The 15,171-nt window shown below is 45.0% G+C and overlaps 1 protein-coding gene across 11 annotated transcripts in view; it reads right to left on the bottom strand.

The window, feature by feature from the left end:
• Nucleotides 1-15,171, bottom strand: part of SMIM11A (small integral membrane protein 11A) — a 41,481-nt gene that overhangs the window by 18,921 nt on the left and 7,389 nt on the right. For 3 of the 11 annotated variants that reach the window (XM_030019937.2, XM_030019940.2, XM_030019944.2), the window contains 3 exons: nt 10,224-10,339; nt 8,666-8,846; nt 4,179-6,937 (listed from right to left, as the gene is read on the bottom strand). In XM_030019937.2, the coding sequence (XP_029875797.1) occupies nt 8,679-8,846; nt 10,224-10,339 (284 nt within the window). In that variant the 3' untranslated portion in view covers nt 4,179-6,937; nt 8,666-8,678. The other 8 variants (XM_041124763.1, XM_030019939.2, XM_030019945.2 and 5 more) reach the window with 8 other exon arrangements.

The raw sequence follows: 15,171 nt of genomic DNA, 5'->3' as shown, positions 1-15,171 counted from the left end.
CACTAAAACATTTCAATACACTGAGGCAAGTCTGTGCAGTTTTTCTCCTGTGTGTGGAAACCATCTAAACAAGCATTGTAATTTGGTGTGGCGCAGAGATATCTAAAAAAGGGAGTCTCATCTATCTTCAGAAGAATCCACACATCTAATTCTCTAGAGCTGAGATGTGGATATAAAGAGAAAAATAACCATCTTTTCTCAGTTTCATCAGCAAAAACATCTGCTCATTTTTTACAAATATGGATGTAGCAGAGAACGGAGAATTAGTTGTTTCAAATGCAAGGAGGAAAGGGGGGGGAGCGGAGAGATTGGAGAGGGGCAGGAATGTTTTTATTGTCCTGGTATCATGGCCCTCAATATAATTTCACATTGGCTTGAAGCAGCAATTGCTCCCCTAAATATCGATGAATATGAAGTGGTGTGAAATCAGCATGAGGAAAGAAATAGGTCTGGTGTCTCTTTACCACAAAGATAGGCAGTAATTGCACAGTACCTTGGTTTTCTTAAGAAACAAATGATGCACATCCCATTTTCCCAATGACTGTTTACCTTCACCCGATGACACGTCACTATACTACTGGGGAGAAGTAACAGTGTGCTATAGTCAAATCATCACAAACCCAATGACTTCATTGCTGTGTTCTGGATTCACATGAAAAAGAACAAGACCAAACCTGAACGGAGCAGAGTCCCAAACTGCTGCCTCACCACAGCTCAGCCTTACCGGTCTCTACTGCCATGGCTTACGCAGCTGTGGGTTTAGGGCCACACTGCAATACTTCTTCATTGGTAGGGTGTTTCTTCTGCCATACCTAATTCACAGTGGAGTCCGTGGGACCAGGTACAGAATCACCTGCTTTCCATCCATTTTAGCAAGGAGGAAGTATCAAAAGGAAGTAATTTGTGTCACAGGAATTTATCAGTCTTTCCTGGTTTGTATTCTTTGGTAAAAGGAGGGTAAAGTCTCCATGAAGGATTTCCTGGAAACAAGCATGAGGAAAGAGGAAGTGTTTGGTGCCACATCTCCCAGAGAGTGAGGGAAAAACATCCTTTTCCTGCAAAGGGCTGGGAAAGCCTTGCTAAACAAACACCTTAACTCTTCCCAGCCTCCCGCTGGGAGGTTGAGGACTGGCAAAACTTTTCTACACAGTCCTATTTAATGTGTATGGAAACCTGTGGGCAGGAAAAAGAACCGAGTCTGAAAGCAAATGAACTTTGGTATTTTATATAAAATCCTCTGAGATGAGTCTTCTTTCTTCCTCCCTCCCCCTTTGCTGCTGCATAAGGGTAATTACAACCCATGTTTTCTACAAAACGTTGTAACCCTTTGTACTGAAGAAAAATATTGTGGCTCATACAGTTCTGACTCAACTGGTAATTTAGGATGACAAGCAATTCCTTTAACATATGACTAAACAAGCTAATAGGAGGATGTTACCAAATAGCATGCACCTTATTCAAGAGCACTTGAAATAGCATGCATGAGTCTAGTATCTTCTTGGTAGGATTTTAAATACCTATTATTTTATAAGGTTTGCTAGCAATAGCTCTTGTAGCGAGGCTCGATACACTTGACCATTGCAGGATGTCAAAGCAAATCTCTTGTTCCCACTCATGACTCTCTCTGTGTGACTGAAATGCACCACTAGAATAAATGATTAAAGTATCTTTGCATGAAGAGGAGAGGCAGATGCAAATGCATATGTTGATGAAGAAGCTATAACAGATGTCCCTCTGCTCTAAGCTAGCTGGAATGCAAATCACCTGAATTTTCATGATGTCTCATTGACTAATTACTTCTAAATACTTTTCCAAGCCTCATCTTCATGGAAAAAAACATTTCTTTTCCTCCAGCTCATGAAGCAGGCTTGTAATGATTGGCTCAACAGATTTTTTTTCCCTATTTTCAAGTCCTCTGTCCTAATAGCATGCTGTAAGCCAGGGTACAGATGGGACAAATGCACTTGGGGCAAAAGCCTACAGAGGCCCAAGCCAGGGATGTAATGATGGGACACAAGGTGCGAGCTTCTGTGAGTGAGTGTGGCCCATTTTGTGCCATGCCTGAGAACTGGGAGAAGGCTGGCGAGGTAGTGGAAAGGCAACCCACGTCGCTGAAAGCCCAGCCTCTGTCTCTGTGGACTTGTTCCTTGACATTTCCTTCTGCAGCAACCATGTGGAAGAGGTATGGAGAGAAATGCACAGAGGAAAAAAGGAGGGATACAGGAACAATGTTCTATGTAAGAAATACAAAATAAGAAAACTGTTTTAGAAATCAAATACATGTACGGGCCAGACTCATTTATATGACTTAAACTGTACTTAACTGTCAGTGCCTGACATTTCTTGTTGGCTAGTTCTAAGCCTCCTCAAATCAATGAGAAACATTAAGCTAGGAAATTAGCCTGAGTTTAGGCCAGAGGAATATGAGTCACAGCAAACCAAAAGAGCCACAGGACTGGGAAAGTGCCACACCAGTAGAAGCTGAGGCAGTGGAGAGCAAAACCAACCAATATGAGGAAGTCCAGGAAAAAAAGTGACCAAAAAAAAAAGGATAGTCACCCATGGTCTGTTTCTACTATCAGCAGAAAGAAGCTATATACATTCTCTGCTCTGCGACAGCCATCTCAAGAGACTTTGGATAGACTGGAAATAGTCTCACAGTAAGGCAGCCTTTGATGCTGGTACACACAGGCATTTTCAATAGCTTTCTCATCAGATTCAAAGAGGGAGAAATTGATGCCATATGGAGATACACATGAATATATGCCTAATCACTTATTTGTGCCCAAACAAACTTTTCCTCTACAGGAACATATGAGGAGTCCATTGCTATGGGGATAACTGTTCTGGCAACTACCAGGTATTTCTGTTATCAGCTGGAGAAGGGCCAGCTAGTGCTCTGGTTATCCCTGAGACTGGTACACACATACGCCAAATAATAGATGATACGCTGGGCTTGCTCCAGTAGCCAAAACAAAGCAGCTTCAAAAGCCAAAGCCAAACTGTGGGTTGTGCATAAACATCCAGCCACCTCTGAGTGCCCAAACCAGGTAGTCACTTACAGCCAGCCTATCTGAAAATGGCTTTTGGCACATGTCCATGGAGGAAACACAAACTCAGGTTTTAGAAATTTTACCTGATCTGACTCCACGCACTCATGTGGGTTGTACATTTGTTTGTTTCCCACGTGATCAGGAGCATGTCAGACACAAGACTGTCACAGGGTAGTCAAGTCCTTCATGTGAGGTCTATCAGCTCCTCACTAAACTTGACTTGAAGGCTGAGGTTAGTACATAGTTAATAAATAGGGAGATGATACAACAAGTTCATGCATCTTTGGAAGCAATTTTGCAAAGACTGTGAAGAACTGGTGAAGGCTGAAACAAGTAAGGTTTGTTTCAGCTTAGTCTACTGGTTTCTCCCATAACAGAACTGAAAAGGGGGCTATGGGAGTTTGCTGCAGTGCTCCTCTTTGGCCAGAGTTGAGGCCAGGAGGTTGACAGTCAGCGGGTAGGCAGAGATGCTGATGGAGTGTCACAGGTTAGAGCTGGGATCAAGGAGAACTGTGAAGGACTCAACCCCAGACAGAACATTGGCAGGGCCTTTACTGAGAAGAGCAAGAAGAAACAGCTGGAACTGCTGATGCCCAAGAGGAAAAGCGAGGAAGGAAATGTTGGAAATAGTCATTTGCGTATGAGGCTCTTGGAAGAGCTGAAAAATATTTAGCTCCCTGACTTGCAGCACAATGTCTCCAGAGCAATCTCTCCTGCCCTGGGGCACTGCTTAGGGAGCTCTGCCTTCCTCCAGCACCAGTGGTGGTGTGTTTCTGGCAAGAGTCTCATGGTCTTCAGACTAAAATTGTTCAGTGGTACTAAAATCAAGCCGAGTTCATTTCAGCCAAAGTCTAAAATGGATAATGAGAAAACAGTCCCATTGAATGCTTCTTATTTTTCACTTTAAGGACCACAGATAGCCCACAGCCACTGGGCTCCTTCAGGCTGGAAGAGCCCTATTCCAGCAGCCACTTAAGTAATCTCAGAACCTGTGAGAGTTTATTTTTTTCCCTTAAAGTCCCAACAGCTCCTTTCTATATTACTACACAAGGATTTCAGCTTTTGTTGAAAAACACATGGCCTTCATGTCAGTAAAAGAAAGCCTAAAGGTACAAACACTATAAGTTTGAAAGCCAGTAATTCTTTTATTTTCTCAGCTTTCAGCACTTGGCACTGGTGACAATGACAACATCCAATAGTGAAAGACCTGTGCAAGTGAGATACTGTGTAAAGTTAAGCTGCCCATCTACACAACATGAATGCTCTTTTTGAAAAGAGTAATTTTAGGGAACAGGGGAAAAGGAGAGACTGTAGTTCTGTAGGCACCAGAAGAGTGTGACCTGGCTCGCTTTCTGGGATGGGAACATCTACATGAGGATCCTGTGTAGATCTGCTGTCTAACAAGCTGCACACTCATACACACTGAGCATTTCAAGGCTCTCTATCCTTGCTGCCTCCTCTCACTTGCAGAAACTCAATCAAATTGAATTCTCTATTCCTCTTTTAACTTGCCAGGACTAATTGTATAGCTCTTCTTTCAATAAGAAACCAGATTTCGAGGTCCCCAGCTGGTTTCTGAACAAGAAACTGAAACAAATCTGAGCTGCTGTCTCCCCCCAGCGTCAGCATATTTTCTTGTTCAAGGCTGCAACTGCAGCACATAGGATGCCCAAGGGTAAAAAAACCTGCTGTAACTTATCCAGTGATAGCATAGATCAAAACTCTACCCTAGTACATCAGAGAACAGCTATTGGTTCAGGTCTCGGAATGGATAAGATCTCTTCTAAGTTTGGAAACTCTAGGACATCAGCCTGCTGCGACACCCATCACAAGCTCTAGGGGTTATCTATGCTGTAGTGCTACTCTGAAGTCAAGGAAAAAAGCATCCAGGTTGGACCAGATTTGAAGTCTTACATGTACAAACAGGTTTTCTGATTTGGCTGTAGAGGCAAAAAAGTGGTGATGCAGAGGACTTCTGAGGAGACTGCTCATAGCTGCTTTCTCCCCAGTTCAGGCCAGGGACAAAAAAGAGGCTTCTTGTGTTAATTCCCTTCTTGCACATGTTTGGCAATGTAGGACCTGCAGATTTTAATGGTCATCTTGATTGCATTGGGTGCTAAAAGGTGCCCAGCTGGTGTCCAATTGCTTTGATGCTAAATGACTTGTTTTAAAGGGAGATTGTACCTTTGATTCTGCTTACAGAGCAACTGTATTGAAGTAGAGAATACCTCTGCTTTCAGTTTAAAAACCAAAAAAAGCTCATTATTACTATTGGTCCAGAGAAATCTACTCTTGGTTGAGAGTCTAGATTGGGGCCAATATTCAAAGGCAACCAGTGACTGCATGGAGCCAAGACACTGCTTACTTTTGAAGCTGGTGGACACTATACAGGCCTGACAATTTCCTGTTAAGGTTTGGGCATGTGGCTTAGCCAAGTACCTTGGTGCGTTTCCCTCAACCGCTGTTTAATGGAGGTGGTTAGCAGAGTCTGTTATCACTGAACACCACAGAGCCATTTAATTAAATTACCATTCAATTCCACCTTTGCATAGACAGATGACTGCCGAGACTGTAGAGGGAAACTGCTGTTTTACAGTGACACTATGAATTCCCTAGCCTGGCAGTCCTGAGGCTGCCATAGCAAGGATACTGCTCTATCCCAGGAGTGGGTTTCTGCAATACTTATGTTCCCCAGTCACCAAGGTGACCGCATGAACAGCGAGAATTTAAAAATCACTGCAGTTCCCAGGGATTAACTCTGCCACAGCAAGAGCTCTCCAAGCATCAGCTGTATCAGCTGCACACAAACTTAGGTAGCACTTAGACGGACACTGCAGCAGCATGCACTGGTGTCACCACAGCAGGCACCTCAGCCCGCAGCGGCAGGAAGAGGGCAGGAGCGAGCCATCCCAGAGGCGTCCCAGGTCCTGCTGGAATCCCAAGGCTTCCCCAAGGGCCCTCCACCTCTTCTCTTCCCTCCTCTCCCTGCTCCACTGACAGATTTCAGCTTCACCTTAACTTCCAGAACATACAAGGATCTAGGAAGTGCTTTATAATGGAAACGTGAAGGCAAACGTACCTGTTGGCACTTCTACACATGCCTAACTAAGCCTTTATTTCTGTGAAAAAAATCTGCTCTGTTGATTAACCTACTGTGACCAAGTTAGCTTATCCTCCAGGAATTGGTGTTATTGCACATGCAGGAATAGCTAGCAATGGTAATGAAAACCCTCTCTGCTTCATAGGCCAGGTAGTAAATAGAGAGCCATACATAGTTCTCAGATACTGTGCATAGCAAAGTAATGTAATAAATCTCTGAGCACGAAACTTCCTCACAGGTGACACTGTGATTTGCTTTAATCTAAGGAAGTCGTAGGTGCAGAAAGTAGTTTGAGAAAGACCTGCCTGGAAAAGCTCCTCTCCTGAGTTTGTTCATCTGGATTCAACAAAGGGCCCCCAAATCTCAGATTTACACCCTTGCAGGAAGCAGTTGCTCTGAAGAAGTTGCACAGAGCCCTCCCCATTTCCTTCTGTCTGTCCATGAACCTTGTACACACCCGTAATGGATTCAGAGTATTTTTCTCTCTAAAACCAGCCACGTCCTTGCAGCTGATCTTGAAAAACTGCCTCCCCTGCAGCTCTAACTGTAGCATTTGAGTAAGCAGCAACTAAGGCCATCAGGTTTTTTTTTTTTTTTTAACAAAGGATTTTTTTATTGCATAAATAGAGGCTTAGATATTTTGCTGTACATATAAAAAGTTGAGATACAGTTTAAGTGAATGTTACCCTTGAGGGTTTTATTCCTTTGACACATCCTTCATCTACAGGAAGGCTTCGTTCTCCCAGGAAACGAATCCAATGCAAGCTGCCAAGTGTCAGAAAATCTGCAGGGTGGGGAAACAGCAGTGAGAACAGCAGGCATGATATGCTGGCAGCACATGGGCTAAATCTGCCTGCCCACGTGGCACGCTGCAACCAGAGCTAATCACAGCTCTGCAGTGCTGACACTGGAGAACATTTTTGGGGTAGGACAATTCACCCCTTCTTGCAATCCCATTATAGAAAGACATGGCTGACAGTCTGAGAGATCGCAGAATTTAGGAAGGACTGGGCCTCTGGTGGGCAACACTGGGTAACTGGGCAAGTAGGATATTTTCTGTGAAATCAGAGACGCTTTAATGCCAGTCATTCAACAAGGTCAATGTCACATGCTGGACACAGAGGCCTTGTGGGATGAGCTCACTACCCTGGTGCAGCAATCCCTTGGGCTATGGACTCTGCCAAACAGAACTCCCTGGGACCCAACTATGCACACACAGCACAGTATGGTCTCCTCATTACAAGCAGCAGGCTCATTTGTTTAGCAATAAAACTCCATATAATTTACTCTGACTTATTCTGCAAAACCAGAAAGAAGTGTTCTCACAGCATCTTCCAGTGGCTAGCAAAACTTATTTAAAATAAAAGTTTAAAATGGCACAAGTCTACCCAGAGAAAAGTGCTCAATCTGATGTAAACAGGAGACTGAAAACCACCTTTGGTTTTGTTGTTTTTTCTATGCGAATGAACCACTTCATTCCCATAGTTATTTCCAGGGCCCCATTTCTAGTCACAATTTCCAATCCTTGTTGCACAAAATAAAACAGTGATAGGTTTGAAATCAAAACTAGTAAACATTTCTAAAAACTGAAACTCTCTTCATATGTGAGGTGATGACCGCAAAAGGGGAAAGTTAAGTTTTTTCGTTTAATAAAGAGTAACATTACATCAAACTCCTACTGAGCTTACAAAGGGCAGGCAGGAATAGAATTCCCCATTTTGCTGCAGAACAGAGATGTGAAATGAACTGATACAAAAATCACACACCAAACAAGGCAGGGAATATAATCTTAGCACTAGGCAGTACTCATTTTGCTAATGGACTTGATCCAATAAGGCAATGATTGCTTAAACTTTGAAACAGAGGGAAGGAATTCAGCACATGGGGAATGAAAACCCAAAACTTTAAGAAATTTTGCTCTTCTATGCAGAAAGATGTCCATTTTTCTCAGTGAAGTATATATGGTGGATGTTAGATAGCAAAACCTGTAGCATTTCTGTTACCTTGGGAAGTTCCATGGCATGAGATTTGGCCCTTCCAGCTAAATTATCTACAACTTGTCATGTATTTAACTAATATGGAATGGCTGATTCTTTTCTCTTAATTACATGACTTAAGGCCAAGACGTCTTATTGCATCATCCTGTCTGGCATGCCTCTCATGCATTTTTTTCCCAATTTAACCATCTTTTTATGCATCAGGACTTCCTGTGCAATTGGTTTGGTGTAAAAATTCAGGGAGATTAAGAGCAGAGAAGGAATACTGTGCTAAGACCTCCTATATCATGAACTATGGCTGTCAAGTTTTCTGGTGATAACTGCAACTCCTACAAAGAATGGGCAGGATATGGGTGTGCAAATACGCTGAAATGTCACAGGAGACAAATATTACAAGAACTCAGATAAAGCTGAAAGCTCTAATTGCACAATCCAAATGCAACCAAGTCAAAACATAATGGGATTAATATGTCAATGCCATTATCGAACACCAGAATGCCGAATAAATTCTATACCTGAGAAGACTCTTCAATCATCCTTCTTCTCTGCTTCTGTTTTCAATTTCTCTTCACGTTCCCTCTTCAGTTTTTCTTCAATTTTTTTGCTCTGGTACATTTTTACTCCAGCAAATGCTAAGCAAAGAATCAATGTTTTAGCTGCCAAAATGTACATCAGCAATGGGAAATTCTCCAAAGCCTGAAATACAAAATAATATATTTAGGCAGTTACTGGAACACTTGGACAATTAAAAATTAATCTACAGGGATGCTATACAGCTTCATACAGCAACAGCATTATTCAAAGCAATGGTAATGCTTCTCTGTTCATGCTTTTTTTCTGTAGGAAACTTTAAACTAGGCAGATCAACATCTAGGGGAAAGGACAAAAACAAGTTCACTCAAGTTTGTATATGAAGCCCCTTTGAACAGGTCTTTGTTGCTTTTGTTTGCTTTACAGCAAATGGAACATTGGCACGATCTCAAGCTGAAAAAGGGGAAGAACTGAGTATCTCAAGATAATTCTAAGAGTGGAAACGCTTCTGAACAGTTCTCATATGAGCGATGGATCCGTGCATATCAGGTATCAGAAGTGATCCCCAAAGACACTTTTGTGCTCCTAGAAATTTTAATCCATGGTAGGTTTGCAATTCACTTGCCCAGATCTGGAAGGCATAGATAAATGCCTTTAAACTGGAAGAAAAGTAAAAAACCCACAGCCTTCCATTTCAGGAGTTTTTATGCCTGGAACCACTGAAATTGCACAACATATTTCAATGTTATAAAAGCATGCTACTGTAAGTGCACATGGAGTGGAAAATAAAATGCAAATTGGTAACACTGTGAACTTGGAATAGAAATGTAACAAGTGGCACAGGCACTCAGTGAAAGATGTCAATTCCAGAAGGATGTTGAAGGTACACAAACGCTGATTTCTACAAGCTGCATGTTACCTTTGACATCAGGCCACTTCCCTCTAATTTTGCAAAAACCCATCATCCTCTGTCAATCTCCCCACATATTAAAAGTGGCAATCTCTTTCAACCACAGCTCTGCAATACCAGAAAGGTAAAGCCAAGGCTGGGGGTTAGCATTGCTTTCTTGATAAATGGTTTGATTTAACATGTTAAAATTGCTAATGCATGAGGCACTTGCTCAAACGTTTCTGTGCCTTACACACCCACCCTGCAGAGTATTTACGGCCCCAATACACTAAAAGACATAGTAACGAAAGGAGATGAGGAAGGAGCAGCCAGAGGAAAGCCTGGAAAGAGGAAAGCCAGGAGGAGCAGACGCGAGCAGAGCAGAGCTTGCCTACCAGTGCTGCGCTCAGGTCTAAAGTGCGAGGCCCCAGCAGCAAGTACTGGGGCCAGCTCTCAAGGTGCAAGCACGTATGGCAAGAAAGGACAACAACAACGAGTCCTCTGTGCTGGAGGTGCAGAGAGTGCAGTGGTTAAACAACCTTCACCTAAGCAAGGAAACCATTTTTAAACACAGGACCCATCCAATCACATCTTACATGCATCTGCTTGAAAGAGCAGAAATTCACTGCTTTATGAATGGGAAACATCCTTACCTTCCAGTTAAATGCCACCATCTTGGCTGTGTGATGATATTGCCCGTCCTGCAGCAGGCTGCACCTAGCACCAATGAGCGTCACGCTTCTAAAGGCACAGACCAGGGCAGGAGCATCTTGAAGAAATGGAAATTAAAAAAGAATTAACCCATCTATTTCTACTCAGCACGTCCACACTGCACATCTCTGACAAGCTCATCTCCTGCACAGCGCCTGGCAGCGTATCAGTGCCACACAGTTCAGGAATGACCTACGTCATTTTTGGGCCTTTTTGGAGCTGAGTGACAGGAGCAACATCCATGCTGCTGAAGGACAGGGGTCTGACAGGCCCCAGGCAGGTGCCACGCTTGCACAGAGCAGAGGCTGGGCTTCCACTATGCGCAGCACATCCCTGCAGCTGCCCAACCAAAAACACAATGCTGGCTGCTTTTGAAAGCTTGACACCTCAGCACATCACACCACCTCACTGATGTCTGAGATCTAGCGGACAAAAATGCACCCAGAAGAGCTGTCTTGTGGTCTTTAAGCCCAGCCTGCCCTGTTCGGAGCCTGAATGCCTAATGGATCCTAGCATCTACTATAATTTACCAGTTATCTCTGATTTACTAATAAATTAAATTCTCCATGCAGCCCATAATAACACAGAAGTGAACCAATCAGTTGCTGGATCCCTTGACTGGTCAACACATGTTTCAGAGCTGAACTTCAGGGCTGAGAAATGCCTGAGGGCATGCTGAAAGCTGCAGCACAAAGCCACAACACTGCCCTCCGGTCTCTGCTGCTGCTCTACCAGCGCTGACACCGTTTCAGCTGCTGAATTTCAAATTAAGCATGTTTCCCTGCCTGACTCCCTCGAGGTGTTTCCTGTATGTGTAATAACAGAATCACTGTCGAAAAATAGGAAGAAGCCCTACAGCTTAGTCCAAACCTTCACCAGCAGCTGGACTGAATAAATCACCACCACACCACAATAGCTGCTGCTGACCTTTCTTCAGAAACAGGGAGTCAAGTAAACGTTCTTGCAGCTCCTGTGCTGCTCAGCCAGCTTCTTCACAGATGCCCTTATTTCCCCAGCTAGGCCTTCCTCTTCTCTCCTCTTCCCCCAGCTGCAAAATCCTCACCCTGCAGAGAAAACACCCTGGAAACCTCCTCACAGAGAGGCACCAACAGAGACCTCTGTTACCAAGATGGAACTATACCGAAACAGTGGCATGGCCAACTCGTTTGTCCTTCAGTATTTACTATGTTGATCCCGAGTTGTGCAGCTCCCTTCTCCTGTTGATAAAATGTCAGGGCAGCTGTGAACTAATGAGTCGATAGTGTTACACCTCCAAAAAAGGGCATTTTAACTCCTGATGTTTCCTCCAGAATTTCAGCAACCATTAAGATTTGAAGTCCCCTGCCAGATGCCCACAGCAAAAATCCCACATCAGAGCAAAATCTGGTTCTCAGTGCATGGTTCAGATGGCTACATGCTTCTCAATGAAATCCAAGTTACACAAGCCTGGCCTGATCTGAAGGGACTGCACCACCTAACTGGGGTGTCTTCATCTCAGAATGCTGACTTGGATAGGGGCTTCATCAGACAGTCTTCACTCTTCTCCTAAATTGCTGTAAATTCTGTGCTTCAGTTGGAATCAATTTTGCAACATGTTGTAAAAAAGCAAGAATTCAGCCATTCAAAGACAGTCTAGCATCTGGCATATGATGCTGAAAATGGGGTTTTAGTGATTTTTTTATGTACAGAAAAAGTTTTAGACTCAGCAAACGTTATGCGAGCCCATCTGTGGGGTCTGATTGCAGGGTACCATCCCAACAGCAAGAAGCAGCGTATAATGTGTATCACAATGTGCACTCCTGCAAATGCTCTTGGTTACAAGTTGATTATTTAAGCATTCAGCGCAACACTTCTGTAATATTTCCGCTCTGCTGAGACTCGAGCCTGTATCTGCCTGAATTGTGTATCCACCAGGAGTAGCTACACTGAAGTCACAAAGGACAGGAAGTAAAGAAATTCTCCCTTTGTTCTGAAGAGTGGCGTTTTGATCCAAAATGTTTCCCGTGAGAGCTGACGCTTTTGATGTTCTGTCCTCACAGTGTCTTCTGCAGTTGGAACTGAGCAGGGAAGCCACCGCTCCCTCCACATTGCATTCCCACATCCTGTGCCACCAGCCTCCAGTGGTCAAGCACTTCTCCCCATTTCGTCTCTTGACTCTTCTGGTCTCCATCTTGATCCAGACCTTATTAAATACAGCTGAAACCCCAGGACAGGAAAAAATGGGTGGAGCTGGGGCATGGGGCAGGGAGAAGAAAGTGTGAAAAGGAGAGAAAAAGGCAGGATTCACTTCACAATTGAAAAACAACATTTATTAGCACTGAGGTCGCCAATTCAAAAGCAAAAAGCTCAGACACTGTACTTTCAAGGTTGTGATATCTTAAAAGCATGCAGGCAAATAAACAGCTGAAGTTTCATGTTTGCCTTTTCAGAGGCAGATAAGGCACAGATATGAGTTCAGAACACATCTACAGTCAGGCATTGTTCGTTCCCCAGGAAAATGCAAGCTCCCTTAACAAACACAGCACTACGGGGAACGGAGACTGGGCCCCATGGAAGGTCACTATTACCTTCACTCACAAGCAAGGAGGTCTCATGTTGAGCCACGTGAGAAAGAAACAGGAGCACTAGGCTCTGCCTGAAGCCCTGCCAGAGACTCCCTGACAGACACTCCATAAGCTAGCCATCATGTACTTGTAGACTCGTATGCAGGGCAGGGGTAAAATGATATCACTCTCATGCATATCGGTGGTCGTCTTCACTGTGATTGCACCTTGCAATCACTAGCCTATTTACACTCAGACCTCTTCTGTGAAGCAAGTCAAACTACTGCAGGTGGGAAAGGAAGAGAGGGTCTGCCCATATTGCACACCTCAGTGCTGTACCAGCAATCCTCCGTTAGCTCCAAATGCTGTGAGGTCTTCTGCGTCCAGAGCAGGCAGACAGTGTCACCAACACAGCCCTAGTGGCTCGTGTCCTCAGCAGGCCTAAGGAGCTCCCAGGGAGAGCTGCACCAAGTCCCAGAGCTAGACTTTAGCTGATACCAGCCCCAGGATCTCTGCACAACACTGTGTTGCACAACACAGACCACCCCAGACAGACTAAGGAGTTGGGCCCTAGTCAGATGGGAAGTCTGTGGTGGAGCACAGAATTGAATCCAGGTCTCTCAGCCACTGAATTACAGCTCCAGTCCACCACAGCAACCACATCACAGCCCAGCCACTCACGCCATTGTTTGCTTATGCAGTGGCTGAATATTGACTGGCCTGCATGCACCAGAAAACATCTACACAGGCATCTGGGTACTCATAAACCCACTTGAGTTGTCTTGGCTGAACATCTCACTCAGCCTGCCAATAACTCCATCTACTCAACAAAACAGGACTTGAGATATTCTTTTGTCTACTGGGGATTTCTGAGCAACTCCATTTTACCCGCTTTGTGAAAAGCTATAAAAGTCACCAGCTACAAGGCCCCAGAAAGCAGCGAGCTACTAGGGTTATTTGACTACATTTAAAATGGAGTGATGGCCAAGTATGTCCTGAGCTAGAAAAGGGGTTTCACTCCACCTGTCTCTTGTTGCTGCTTTCTTTAACGCACATATTTCAGGAAGCAAAACACATGCTTCCCACATGCACAGTCACTGGAGGACCCGCCACTACACGTGACCTGCTGCATCATGCATTAGGCTGACCATCTGCAAAACAGGATTACGCATCCTCAAAAAACAGACTACTGGGTCATGGGAAAACACAGTAATATGGCAAAGCCCAAAGGCTGCAGAGAAACACAGCGGAAGCAACTGCGAGCCAGACCTGCTGCACTAAGACTCCATCACAAACTACTGCCACAAGACACAGTGGTTACATAAAGTCACAAGCACTCAGACCTGTGCATGTTTACAGCCTCTGTGTGTACGTGGGTCAAGACATCACTCCATAAAAAGACCTGTATAATCACTCAGTTTATACGAGTGTCACTGATAAAGAAATTCCTAAACTAACACCAACTCAAAGAAATCAAAAACATAAAGCCATGTAAGGCCTCCACACCTGAAGCAGAAATTAAAATATTAGTGATTCCTCTGACAGCTCCTCACATGCTCCAAACTCTGGAAAATAAGAACAGAGCAGATAGGATGTATCAGTCATGGTGCCTGGATTAAAATCAAATCAAATCAAAACCAAAAATGTCAGTGGCACATCAGACCGTTCCACCGTGGCTCCCAGAGCACCATTTCAGCCACATCCCAGGGTCCTTGCAAGCTGCAGGCCCCCGCTTGCTGCCACCACATTGCCCTAGGAGGGTCTGCTGGGCTGGCAGCCTCCCCTGCCTCCATCCCAACCCCAGCTCTGCCCTGCTCCCTGGCCACCTTTTCCTGCAGCGCCGGTGCCCAGCACAGCCAGCAACCCGCAACACGCGGTTGAGGACACCAAACTTTTTCAACAAACGATAACTTCAGATTCCTCCTTCTTACTTATTTGCTCACTTTTAAGAAAACAACGAAACTCGGCAGGTTCACACGCAGTAAGGCGCACTTCCAGGCGGCTGTGCATCGTACCAGGGGACGCCCGAAGCGGGGCCTGCCCGCCGTATAAACGGCTATAAAGCCAGCGAGCGTGCCTCCAGCAGCTTTTAACCCGCAGGCTCCCTCGTCCGAGGGGCGGCCGGGAGGCCGCAGGTTGTTGCGAGGGAGCGTCTGCTGCCGCCTCGCACCCCCGCCGGCGCCAGGGCGGGAACCGGGCCGCTGCGGGGCTCAGGCAGGCAGGCAGGGCGGTGGGCAGGGTGGCAGGCGGGCAGCCAGGGGAGGGCAGGACGACAGGCAAGCAGGGCGGGCAGGCAGGCAGGAGAGCAAGGAAGGGGGGCAGGAGAACGGGCAAAGGAAGGTACGCC

The sequence above is a fragment of the Aquila chrysaetos genome, chromosome 7 (assembly GCF_900496995.4).
Source record: "Aquila chrysaetos chrysaetos chromosome 7, bAquChr1.4, whole genome shotgun sequence".
Lineage (NCBI taxonomy): Eukaryota > Metazoa > Chordata > Aves > Accipitriformes > Accipitridae > Aquila > Aquila chrysaetos.
Note: the sequence above shows the minus strand (reverse complement) of the source record. Positions and strands in the feature narration are given on the sequence as shown.